Source organism: Populus alba, chromosome 3 (assembly GCF_005239225.2).
Source record: "Populus alba chromosome 3, ASM523922v2, whole genome shotgun sequence".
In the NCBI taxonomy this organism is placed as follows: domain Eukaryota; kingdom Viridiplantae; phylum Streptophyta; class Magnoliopsida; order Malpighiales; family Salicaceae; genus Populus; species Populus alba.
In genome coordinates this window covers 15,167,468-15,181,008 of record NC_133286.1, presented here as the reverse complement: position 1 = coordinate 15,181,008, position 13,541 = coordinate 15,167,468, and the positions used below count along the sequence as shown (strand labels likewise).

General features: G+C 34.0%; 1 protein-coding gene and 1 long non-coding RNA gene across 7 annotated transcripts; one reads left to right on the top strand and one right to left on the bottom strand.

Moving 5' to 3' along the window:
- Nucleotides 1-2,023: 2,023 nt before the first annotated feature.
- LOC118028531 (uncharacterized) lies at nucleotides 2,024-3,377 on the bottom strand. Its single transcript, XR_004684033.2, has 2 exons — nucleotides 2,644-3,377; nucleotides 2,024-2,565 (listed from the first exon to the last, which is right to left on the bottom strand). It is a non-coding gene; the product is annotated as an uncharacterized lncRNA (long non-coding RNA).
- A 1,440-nt stretch (nucleotides 3,378-4,817) lies between these two features.
- Nucleotides 4,818-12,393, top strand: LOC118028532 (SPX domain-containing membrane protein At4g22990). Of its 6 annotated transcripts, XM_073408090.1 has the most exons (13): nucleotides 4,818-5,062; nucleotides 5,165-5,235; nucleotides 6,458-6,525; nucleotides 6,628-6,686; nucleotides 7,242-7,362; nucleotides 7,619-7,930; nucleotides 8,065-8,169; nucleotides 8,315-8,766; nucleotides 9,198-9,499; nucleotides 10,185-10,369; nucleotides 11,017-11,207; nucleotides 11,339-11,472; nucleotides 11,967-12,393. In XM_073408090.1, exons 4-13 carry the CDS (start codon nucleotides 6,634-6,636, stop codon nucleotides 12,203-12,205), a joined length of 2,094 nt encoding a protein of 697 aa, XP_073264191.1. In that variant the 5' UTR covers nucleotides 4,818-5,062; nucleotides 5,165-5,235; nucleotides 6,458-6,525; nucleotides 6,628-6,633; the 3' UTR covers nucleotides 12,206-12,393. The 6 variants fall into 6 exon arrangements, 5 of the variants coding, with proteins under 5 accessions (XP_073264191.1, XP_034888026.1, XP_034888027.1 ...); XM_035032135.2 differs by lacking the exon at nucleotides 6,458-6,525; XM_035032136.2 differs by lacking the exons at nucleotides 4,818-5,062; nucleotides 5,165-5,235 and having other exon boundaries at nucleotides 5,384-6,469.
- The last annotated feature ends 1,148 nt before the right edge of the window (nucleotides 12,394-13,541 follow it).

Genomic DNA, 13,541 nt, shown 5'->3' with positions numbered 1-13,541 from the left:
TCACTTCACTCAAACTCAACTCTCATTGGTCTCACACACTACTGCACATGGCAGCCACTTTTCTTTCTCTCTTCCTCTCTTTTCTTCACACTGCCCTTGTCAACACTCTCCTCTCTTTTCTTCACACTTTCTTTCACTCACTTGTGTTGCTCTCTTGGTGTTTATTTATAGGCAATAATGATGCCACCAACTCCAGCTCATCTTCATTAATGATGGTCACCTAATCTTTACATACTTTGTGATTTTTTATTGCTGCACCAACAACCCTATTTAAAAATGAGAGTCATTTTCTTCTAGAAGATGGGCTGCAAATACTGTCATATAAGTAGCAATATCCCAACATGTTTGACTTTTATAGATTAGTCAACAGTGATAGTAGTTAAGCTTTTATTAGAATGGACGACTTTTTGGATTGTTGGTTAAATGTATTGAAATTGTCGAAAAAAAGTTCACATTTTATGTTAAATTTGTAATTTATATGAATCTGTATTTTTTTTTTATGTTATAGTTCGATTGACATGGTTTATGAAAATTGATTTTTTATTTTTACTTTGTAATTTAAAAGCATTTTAAAAAAAATAAGATGCATGGGTTGAATTTATAATTTAAAAGTTAAAAATTTGAAATTTATAATTATGTATTTAAACATTAACATATCCTTAGCAACCATGTGTTCATGGACCTCAACGAGCATGGCCCCAAGCCTACTTTAAAGGTTCAGCATGAGATGCGAGCGATAATTCACTGTTAGGTTTCATGGAGGTCGGTTGGTATCAAACCCCAGCAGCCACAAAAAATAAAATAAAATAAAAATAAAAATAAAAGACTACAATTAATAGATACTCATACTTTAAACAAATAGAAAAATACAATTAGGAGAGAAATATCTTGATATAAAAATATTAGTTGCTCCTTGCGTATCATGAAATTTTCTCCTTTTTTTTTGGCACGTGTAATGTGGACAAGAAAATATATAAGATATTGTTTAAAGAGATTGAATAAATCAGATATATTACTGCGACTGAAAGGCATGGGGAAGAATAAAGAAGCAGTAAGATTGCTACAGAGATTCAGAATTATTGGCACTAAGCTCAGAGCCTGGACCAAGTATGTGGGCCTGAAAGCTGTCAAGATTCTAATTTTATAAGTGGTTTGTGGGCCCAGCATCTTATTTTTCAAGAGGGTTGTAGGACTTCCCTGGAGCCACCAAGATAGAATCTCATGATCCGTCATGTCCCGAAACAAAACAGACAAGACGCAAGCCATTATTGATAAGAAAAACGTTAAAGCTCAGCACATTCACTCTCATCATGTTTTTTTGTTTTTACCTCGTTCGTGGTTAGCAGTCTCTTCCATGCTTGTCTAGGTGCATGTAGCTGTCATTTTTTAAAATATTTTTGTGTTTAACAATATATTAAATAATATTTTTTATTTTTAAAAAAATATTTTTAATATTAATATATTAAAATAGTATAAACAAAAAATTTAATCTAAAATAAAGAAAAAAATTAAAATATTTCTTTAAAAAAATATATTTTAAAAACACGAAATGGATGTGAACGAACTTGAGCAAATTCACCCCATCAGATCAGATACAAGAGAGTGTCGTCGTCCATGGGTAATATGTTAATCCCTTTTGTTTAGTTAATTAATTAGATACTAGATGATGTTTAATAAGCTAAGATAATATGTTGTACTGGACTGGATATTACAAATAAAAAATGGAGTGGACTGAATGATTAAACGTTATATATTCTTATCTTATGTTTTACGCGCGCTAACCAAATCAAGTTGCTACAAAAATTCATTTTGAGTGTTGAAGTTTCTTAACAATTTATTCCAGTCCTTATATATTGTTTTTATGATATGTTAGTCCTTATTGAAAACCATTTTGTCCCTCTGATTTTATGGCATGTACAATTTAGTTTTTAAATCAATTTATTTTTACAATTAAGACGCATTGGCCAAATCTTAGTCAGCAAGATTAAAAAATAAATGAGAGATTAATAAATAATAGATGATATAAAAAAAATTAAGAAATGATGACTTTTGTTCAAAGTATCGGACAAGCCACCCTCCATAGGGACACAAGTTTGCTCCACCCCTTCTAGCAAGACAAGAACCCTAACTCAAGAACAACTTTGAACACGGCAAGGCCGCATTGTATATATCACAACGTGTTCTATCTAAGGCGAACATCGTATGTATCACAACATATTTGAATCAAAATTACTACCAAGATAAAAACTGGGAAGGTCCTATTCACTAAGGAATTTGGTAAAGATGGAAATTATGAGGAGTCCAGCTGCCATTTCACCAAGAACAAAGCGCAGTAGGTGACTTCTGCCATTGACACTCTGGTGAAATGATGGAGCAGCCTTGAATGAGAAGCACGGCTCAGTAATCTCTTAAACTAGAAAATCACAACAATCGAATAGTTGCACTCGCCATCTGATGCAGCTGCAAGAATCTCACCACATTTCCACATGAAGTTTTTCTCTCACTGTGATCCATATCCAGACCATGAATTTGCCTTCCAAAATTCAACTCCCAAAACCCAGCATCCTGGATTGAATTAGCCAAAAGAAATCTTTCAAATATTGTTCAAGTAAATAAAGGTTTCAGTGATAGATGATACCTTACCCATATCCGGTGCTAATCATATCTTCAGTTGCTTGCAATCGGGTTGGAAAGGAAATCAACTGAGGTGGGATGTTGGGAACATAAAGGATTACACAAGTAGAAGCAAGGTTTCCATTTACATCAGATTTCGTGTAAAATAAAAAAACTATTCCCGTGATAATCTTTACAAGGAGTGAGATGTCCGCTCCGTAAAAGCGAACCATGATCTGGCTAATTCAACAGCCTTCTAGGAATCATCTCCCAAAGAAACCAAATCTCTTGCTTGCTTTAGCAAAAATCGTCCAAGATCTGGATTACCCAACCCCGATTTAGATGAATCATTGGTTCCATGCGTTAACTTACTCCTCCTAGTGGACAATTTCTTCGTTCCTTCAGATCGATCTGACTCCCGCACTTTTTTTTTTTTTTTTTTTTAATTCTTATAGTTTCGATTGGAAAACTGAGATTTTTGTGGATGTCGATTTTTTTTCTCTTGATTATTTGGTTTTTTTTTTTTTGAAGAATGTGGTAATTATCTCTTGGTTTTTTTTTATAATTTTAAATTTTTTATATAAAAATGTATTAAAATTTAATTTTTAAATTAGTATCTTGTATTAAAAAATATATTTTTATAATAAAAAAACTTTAAAAAATTAGAATGACTATATAGCGAGTATTGGAATTACGGTTATACTCATTTTTTAAAAAATATTTTATTTTTTTTGTTAAAAATTAATTTTTTATATATTAATTTTAAAAATAATTTTTAAAAAAATATTGTTTTAAAATATTTTAATCAAAATTTAGCAGCCACATGCGTGGCAGTATACAGTGCCTGTTTTTAATGATTATTATCTTTCATACAGGTATCGTCGTTCCTTGAGTGGGGAAGGTTTAGCCCAGTCAAGGAAAACATGCAAAGAAAGGTAGCGATGGCTAGATTTTACCCGAATGAATGATTGGGCCTTACTTTTGCCTTCCCTCCAACTTCAAGGCGAGGACAGCTGCCACGACAGCACCACTAGATCTCTTCTGATTTTCTTCCTTTTATAATTTATATATCTGTTTTATTTGGTGAAGCAGGCACGGCACATCTGGAGATAGCATGCCATGTGATAGACTGTGGGGACTCTACCTAAAAAATGTGTTTAACCTTTTGAATCGTTTTGATGTGTTAATGTCACATCATATTTAAAAAGCAACCGCTACGAGGCCTACACCTACCTGTCCTTGTATGATCACGAGGGGATGATAGCTATAATTTTTTAAAATATTTTTAATTATAAATATACTAATATAATATATTTTTTTATTTTTTAAAATTTATTTTTGTTATTAATAAATTAAAATATTTTTTTTAAAAAATAAAAAATAAATTTTTACCAACCTTCATATGAAAATCACTCCTAAACATGTTGTAAATTTTGATTATTTTAAAAGTATCATTATGATAATTCTATTTCACCATCGCTATTTTCTATGTCATCACCACCTCATTGAACCATATCTTTTATCATTATCATCATCCTCATATTACCATTGTCATCTCATAATAATTGTCATTGAAAAATATTTTACATTTCTAAAGCATTTTAAGCAGAATAAACATGCACTAAAACCAACTGAGAAAAATTGTTTATCTCATTGCCTAAATATCAGCAGCAAGTATATCTTGAATGTTAGGATAAAAATAAAAAACTCTTAGTACATATCCATAAAAGAGTTCATTAAATGATGATTACGGTGACAACACCCCCTGAGGTCCGAAAAAATTAGTTAGTCATTTGAGCATTTTAAAAATATTTAAAAAAAAATTAAAATTTTTTATTTTTTTATTTTAAATTAATATTTTTTAGTGTTTTTAAATATACACTAATATCAAAAATAATTTTTAAAAAAATTAAAAATATTATTTTAATATATTTTTAATTTAAAACATTTAAAAAACCATCCATAACTAAATTTCTAAATAAATTTTTAATATTAAAGGTAATCAGTAAATGTAGGATGGTGACAGAGGCATGCCATTCTCAGCCACAGAAGCAGAGTGTCCTTTATGAACTGTGAAAAGAGCCACCAATCTTTCCTACACTTTGCATAGAGGTCCCCAAAAAATATTTTAATATTCTTAAGAACGGAAGCTGACGAAGGAAAGCTAAAAAGGACGCCGCCATACTGACAGACAAACAAACAGCAATCAAATCCTCATAAAAGCTCCCTCTCTCCCTCCCGCTTACTCACTCATGAATGATTGAAACAGAATAGAAACCCCCCCTCCCCCCGACACTCTCTGCTCTTCACTTCGATTTCATTTCTTGCAATCCCTCCTTGAAATCCTTCAACAGAATTGTATTTACTCTTCTTGTACAACAACAACAACAATAATAGAGCAAAATAAAAATAAATAAAGATCCGATTTATGAGAGAATTCATTTTTCAGGTAAATAAATCTCTCTTATTTTCGTGTAGCTGCTAAAACCGAATTCACCGCTTGATAATAGCAATTAACGTTGTGTTCGTGTTCGTTTCTTTGTTATTTTAGGTGTTGGTTCGCTGATGGTCATCTAAGCTCCTTCTCAACAAAACACATTATCTCTTTGGAAACTCAATCCGGTATCACGTTTTTTTTTCTCTTCTAATTCTATAACCTCTGTTTGGTTACACAGAAAATGCATTTTCTTGTTCTAATTTACTGGATTTAAGTCATGTTTGTTTCCTGTCTTTCCTCACCTTTGTTCAGGAGAGTGGAAGTAAGCTGGAACTAAAAGTTAATCACTGAACTTGTTGATAATGATTTTAGTTTTTATTCGATATCTTAGTTAATAAAAGAAGGATTATTTTTAAGTTAATAAACGTCATGGGGGTGTTATCTAATTTTGTTTAAGTCCGTACGTTTTAAAAATAAAATAATTTATAGTTTAAATGGTGATAAATGAAACTGACTGCTGGTAATAGTTGTGACATTGGTCAAATTAAGTTGCTTATAATAATAATAATAATAATAAGAAACTGATTAGCAGACAGCGATGAGCAAGTCAAAGATAAAAGCTGACTTGAGTAATTTCATACTTTTATTCCTGTGGGCCAATGGTTAGGGTCAAATGTTGCTTTGAAATGATCCACAACTTTTACTTTTTGTTTTGTTTTGTTTTTCAAGATGAATATTCCCAACTGGAGAAATTTGTGTTCTTGTTTTTTTAATGATGGATCAATTGAAAAACATTTGGAATTGGGGCTTGCTTGGCTGTCAAATGACCATATTCCCTTATGGGATGGTTTAACTTTACACTGTTGTCTGTGTTCGTGTATTTTTTTGGTGTTGCGTAATTGTGACAGTGTTCAACTCATTTAACAGAAGGAACTAATTGATTCATAAAACAGATTAGGCATCCTCTTATTATTATTATTATTATTATTATTATTATTATTCGGGAGTTCAATTGAGGTTTCTGCGGCTTATGTGAGATGAAGTTTTGATTGGTTTTAATAGCAACACAATGTTTAAGTTAGAGATTCTGGTAATCCAAGAAGGCATTCGTTTGTGCATTTTGCATACAGGCTTTTTAAGATTACATGCCAAGTTGCTTATGTCTGACACACATCCACTTTGCATTTTCCACGTCATTCGTGTCTTATAAGCTGGTCTGATCATTTTCGACTTTCTGCATTTTTCTTGATATTTGGCTATGCAACGAGGGCTGTCAGCTCTGCTTCAAACAAGATTTGGGCCTGACTATTGTTGTTCCCATTCATGTTTGGCTAGTACACTTCTATATCCTTTGACATGATAGGAAGTTGGCAACAGTTTGAAATGTCTAATGGTTTTCTTTGACAGCTGCACTTCAAGGTTTGCAGAGAGCTTCTATATCCATTAATTGCCATTTTCTTTTCTTGGCATCAAAAGTAGGATTGTCATTGTTTAGTTGAATGGGAGTTCTTGCAACAATATTGTGCTGCCTTTCCCTTCTGACCCTCAAATTGTGTGCCTCCTTTTTTTTTTTCCAGCAAGAAATGGTTGCCTTCGGGAAAAAGTTAAAGGAAAGACAAATTCAAGAATGGCAAGGGTATGTATGATATATCAGAACACTCTGATAAGCACTGTATACTCAGTCCGTTTATTTGGCAAAGAAACAACCCCCCCCCCTTTTTTTTTCCTTTGGCGGATCAAAAATCTATTTGGAGATGTCAAATGGTATTTGTGCTTAACGTGTTTGATTTGGAGCCATTAATCCATCTCCGTGGGAGTGTAACACTTGTAGCTTAGCTTTTGTTCAACTGGGTTATGATTATATTCCTTAATTAAATTCAGAAACCAAATCAAAGTTTGGGTTTATTTCCAGTAATCTCTGAAATCTCTGAATTAAATCACATTTTCATTTCACATGTTTACATGTAGGTCATTAGGTTGATAGAAAAAGAGAACTTTAGAGGGTTGTACATATGGTGTGAGAATTGTTTCACTTGATTATGCATGTTGCTGCCATGTTGTTGCAGCATTCTGATGGTGACAGTAAGAAGTCCATTGTTTCTGTGCACTGTAATGCATGATTGTAAAGCATTCTCTTCAAGCTTCCTCAAGTTTTCTGTTTTATTTTGTTCATGGATCTGCTTTCTTGTAGATACTATATCAACTACAAATTAATGAAGAAGAAAGTTAGACAGTATGCTCAACAAATTGAAGTTGGAACCCAAGATCGCCCACATGTGCTCAAGGATTTCTCAAGAATGTTGGATAATCAGGTATAGAGAAGTACTTGGGTAATGCAATGTAGATATATCAAACCCCACATATGTATGCACAAAGCATGTTATCTTGTTTTGCACGTGTGAGTGTGTTGCAACTGTCACTTCTCAACTGTAAGTTATATCAGAATTCAGAAGCCTCCTGTCAATATGATGCTTTCTGCTGTCTTTGTGACATTTCCAAACTGAGTCCCTCACTTGAGGTTGAAACAAAATGTGGTGTAATAGTTTTTTTTTGTAATTCCAATTCCAGATTGAGAAGATTGTCCTTTTTCTTTTGGAACAACAAGGGCTGCTTGCAAGCAGAATAGCCAAGCTTAATGAGCAGCAGGAGGCTCTTCAGCAGCAGCCAAATATATCTGAAATATCTCAGTTACGAGAAGCTTATAGACAAGTGGGACGAGATCTCTTAAAGCTTCTCCTTTTTATTGAGATAAATGCCATTGGTCTGCGTAAGATACTGAAGAAGTTTGATAAACGTTTTGGATATAGATTCACTGATTACTATGTCAAAACTCGTGCTAATCATCCTTACTCCCAGCTGCAGCAAGTGTTCAAGCATGTGGTAATATGCCTAACTCAGAGAAATTCACTATTTTACTTTCTATTCTAATGCTTGAAATTCTTTCTAGATCTTTCATTTCAAGAAAGAGAACTATATATGTTGAGTTAATGAGTTGCTACTGACAATTTGTGCAGGGTCTAGGGGCAGTTGTTGGAGCCATATCACGCAATCTTCATGAACTTCAGGAACATCAGGGAAGCTACCTATCAATTTATGATCAGCCTGCTCTTTCCTTCCAGGTTTCTTTTGGTTTTCCATACCCAATCCATTTCCTTTTCGAGATTTCCAACAAACCATGTTGAAGCTTTATATTTTGGCAGTCTAGTGGCTGTAAGGTTTGGAACTGACCAAGTTGCTATGGTGTTTGCTGGTGTTAATCTGCAGGAACCTGTTGTTGATTCAATGAAAGCAGCTGTTGACAGGCTAACCCACTCAACAAACTTCCTCAACTTCTTGGCACAACATGCACTCATCATGCAAGAAGAGCTACCGACTTCTGAGGGACCTGTTGATGATCAGAGATACCATTTTATGTCGCTTCTCTTGAACTTAGCCAACACATTTCTTTATATGGTCAATACATATATTATTGTACCTACAGCAGATGATTACTCTATGAGCCTTGGAGCTGCAGCAACAGTTTGTGGTATTGTGATTGGGTCAATGGCTGTTGCACAGGTGTTCTCCTCTGTGTATTTTAGTGCTTGGTCAAATAAGTCATACTTCAAACCTCTTGTATTTAGCAGCATTGTTCTGTTCATCGGAAATGTTATGTATGCATTGGCATATGACTTTAATTCTATAGCTATTCTTCTAATTGGCCGTCTTTTCTGTGGGTAAGCAATCTTCATCCTCTTCCTTGTCATTTTTTATGTCTGTTTACATGATGGGAATAATTTGCACTAGGTGGTTTGTAGAGTAGTCATCTTTTGTAGGTACTATATGTTACAAATTGAGTGATTTGGCATCATCACGAATTTCAGACAGACTTGAATGGTTATCACAAGGGTGGTCTTGACTTCTAAACTATGATAGACTTGAGCAACCAATCTTTTGTTGTATGACATGGAGCTCTTTAAACACCCATACTCACACCCACACACCCACATGCAGGGGAACATCCTAAAGTTCAGTATAAGAGAATAACCATATAACCTGAGGTCATTCATAGAATTTCAAGCTGCATGGTGGAAATTTCATAAAATTTACAGTATTTTCTTACGTCTACCTTGTCTAAGTTGACTTAATCATACTGTTTATGGTGTAGATTGGGTTCTGCTAGAGCTGTTAATCGGCGCTACATCAGTGATTGCGTACCACTTAAAATACGCATGCAGGCATCAGCAGGTTTTGTTAGTGCTAGTGCTCTTGGAATGGCGTGTGGTCCTGCTCTTGCTGGCTTACTTCAAACTAACTTTAAAATTTACAAGCTTACATTCAATCAAGAAACTTTGCCAGGCTGGGTTATGTCTCTAGCTTGGCTTTTATATCTAGTATGGCTGTGGATCTCATTTAGAGAACCTTGTCTTGAGACTGAAGAGAGCAGCGCAGCACAGGAATCTACTACTGGTATATTGACTCTCACACTGCACCTCGAGTTTGATCTTGCACGTATACTCATGACCTTTTCAATCTGTAATCATACTACATATATTTGGATATTTATAAGAGGGGATCAGAACTCCTTGTTTCACATTGTTATTAACCCTACTGGTGTTTTCCTTTTCTTTATTTCAAATATTAAGAAAATTTTGATATCAAGCATATCTTGTTTTTTGGTTGGATGAAAGCATGCTAAACTTCAACCAAAGGTTCAACTTATTCAAACATTTTAGACATAGTTTATCATCACAACAAGTTTATCGGGCATTTAGAGTTGATAGGTTTACTTATTTCACTATTCTACATAATCATGTGCTGGTAAATACCTACAACACTTCTTATCCACCAAGTAGGGCCTAATAGGATCATGCTTGCAAATGTCATTTAAGGCTGAATAACCGTTACCACATGCTTGTTTTGTAATCCAACAATTGAAATGCTGGGTCCCAAAACTTGCTAGATTTTGGGCTAAAGGTAGACTTGTAGCTAGGAGAGACCTGTTTGTGCTTGAGGCATGAGTTGGGGTTAGCTAGGTTTAGGAGGTATGACTAATATTTTTCCCTGCATTAATTATTTACTTTGAAAAATATCAAAATTTTGACACCATTGTGTTAAAATGTATGATCCAGATTTTGATTCTTTTGATTGACAGAACCGGTAGAAAATGATGCCCTCGAGAAGGGTCTTAAAAAACCATTATTATTGAATTCAGAAGACAAGCAAGAGACTGAAGACGGTGATGGAGAATTTGATGGAAGTGATGGAGCTCCAGAGGAATCCCGAGGACCAGCCACGTCAATTGGATCGGCATATAAGCTACTTACACCCTCTGTAAAGGTACGAGACTATATCATGTTAAATCTAAAATTCACTAGTTTCATCAGGTTACATGGAGGAATTTAAGTTCATTAGTTCTTGCATTAAATGTGAGTGTGGATGTTAGTCTATAAAACTATTTGGCTAAGTAACCGATTATAATTTGTTGGAACTATGCTTGAAGTGATGGTGCAGAAGTTTCATCTCTGTCATCAGTGATATCTCCCCAATGGTATGATTAGGCATTATGGAGGAATTGATATGATCATTACATTTTAAAGGCCATTTTCTCCGAAGACCACCGGTCAGGACTGACAGAAAGCTCTCAGGAGATTCTAGTATGGCTTCATGATAATTTTTGTGTCTTAGGTGGCTGCTTGGCCCAATAGGAAACCAAGGAATTCAATCCAAAGGTTCTGGTCATTCTCTTTGTTGGCTTTACCAGCCTCCTATACCTACTGCATCAAGATTTTCCCTTAAGCAGATAGTGTAGCATTTTATACTGAGATTTATACACTTCTTACTGAGTTTGCAGTTAGTTTGTGGAATGGAACCTCACTTTCAATATGCTGGTCATTGTCAGCCAGGCCTGGCTAACTGGGACTTGTGCCTGCTTCTTTGCGTCTCATATCTGCTACTGCCCACTTAAGTCTCTTTAATGTCTTCAGGTTCAGCTGTTGATATATTTCATGCTCAAATATGCAATGGAGGTTTTACTCTCAGAATCTAGTGTTGTTACTACATACTACTTCGGTTGGTCTACAAGTTCGGTGGCAATTTTTCTTGCATGCCTAGGGCTAACAGTCCTTCCAGTAAACATTGCTGTTGGAAGCTACATTAGCAACATGTTTGAAGATAGGTAAGTCTTCATACAGGAAGCATGCTTTTGAATTGTATAGAATTCCAAAGTTTTATCTTTGCTTATCTAAACCTCTGGAATTGTTTGTCATATCCTCCTGATACAGTTCTTCCTCGTTGATCCAATTGCAGGCAAATTTTATTGGCATCAGAAATTATGGTTTGCATAGGAATACTACTGAGCTTCCATATAATAAGCCCGTATACTGTCCCACAGTATGTCTGCTCTGGACTCATCATGTTTGTTTCTGCGGAGGTACTTGAAGGTGAGGAACTGTTCAATTATATTGTTTTACTCATAATGATGAACATAAAGAAATGAGGGAGTTGGAGGAGGGCAGTGCTCTCCTCAATAAGGGGAAAAACTCAAACAATGGGTCAGGTTGCAGCTCTCCATAAGCTTTTCTGGGACATTCCACACATGTTTTGAAAAGATGTACCTTGCTATTCTTATATCTTAGTTTTTTAATCCATATTGCAGCAATCAAATAATTGTGGACTCAAATCAGAAGAAAAAACAAGCTAAAAATTTAAACTTGTGGAATTGCAATGAACCAACAGGGAGTGACTTCTACTATTCCCGCACCGAAGTGGTTGATACGTTATATTGGGGTATCCATTTTTGTTCAAGACCTACAGTCCAGCTATTATAACTATTGTGGATGAATATAAAATATGATGAGACGTGAAGGATAACTTGATGTTACAACAAAGCAGGTTAATTGCTAACCTAGTTTTGTGGATTTTGCTTTTCATCTAGGGGTCAATTTGTCGCTGCTCTCTCGAGTCATGTCATCCAGGCTTTCCCGCGGAACCTATAATGGTGGTTTGCTCTCAACAGAAGCCGGGACTTTAGCCCGTGTAGTTGCAGATGGCACAATTACACTTGCTGGGTACTTGGGCGAGAGTAAGCTCCTGAATGTCACCCTTCTTCCTTCACTGGTGATTTGTGTAGCCTCCATTGTGGCCACCTGCTTTACCTACAACTCTCTCTATTGACTATTGATCCATATGTTGCAGTCAATCAGTGTTTTTCTCAGGACCTTAGCCCTTCAATTTCACTCCTTATTTAGCTGGTTTTCTATTTTTGTTAATACTTGTATAAAATACTTCAGTTTTGTAAATTGTAAAAAGCTATCTAATTCATTCACATTATCGGAGTTTAATGAAGTTTCATGCTCCTGCAATACAGTGCTCTAGTTTGCAATTTCATAGATTTTTTTTTTCAAGGTTTAATTCTTAATGAAATTGAAAAAAAAAAAACAAAAAAAAAATACCTAAGCAAATTACTTGAACTAGCCAAATTTATTAATATACTTCATGGAACTAGAATAATCTTATGAAAAGAAAATAATAATAATTTTATAAAAAATAAATAAAAAACATTAAAAAGTTTAATTTGCTTAAAAATAGCAATTAAAATTAATATAAAAAGATTGACAGCAAAGTAAAAAAATTAATTGTCTCTTTGCTAATTTGGAAAGAGCTGGTTATGGAAATTGAGATAGAAAAAAAAAAAAAGAGGAAAAGGAAATAAAAATGACGGAGCCAAACCAAAGCTCTTTCATCAACAGGCGTCTCAAGGTAAGGTGGAACCCCCAAAGATGATTCCAATGGTACCAATGAATGTTGCCTTCTGAGCTCCCAATCTGTAGCACGCTTTCTCACTCATCAGTGCTTATGTTACGCGGGGTCAGATATATATATATATATCTATTCCATTCCAGTTCCTAATTTGACAAGAAGAAGAAAAAATTTAAAATTAAAATATAAAATTAAAAAATATATATAAAATTAAAAAAAAATTAACAAACTCGGGTTAATCTGCCAAATTCATGGTTCGGGTCATATAACCTACTTAAATATAATAATTTTTTTTTAAAAAAAATTTATTACTTAATTATACAATAAAAAAAAACTCATGAAAATTTTTATATTTGGGATAAACATGTTTGTAGGTAGTTAATATATTCATAAACATTGATATGACTTGTCTATAGAAGAACACAGTCACAGTACCTCCCTCTATCGGAGGCACAAAACCCATGAAAAAAAGAGAATTCCGACGAAACAAGCACCAAGAAATCTGCACCACCCAATACCTGTTTTTTTTAGTGTGGTTGGTACTACAGTAACTATTCTAATAATTATTTTAAAAAAATTATTTTATAAAAATTATTTTTAGTTGAGATTGGTTTAAAAAAATAGATATTTAGTTAAAACTGTGATTAAATTGAGATTGAAGAAAAAGTAGTTTAATGTGTTTGGTTACGAATTCTTTTAAAATTGAGATTATAAAAAAAATTTTAAAAAATATATATTAATATTGATGGTT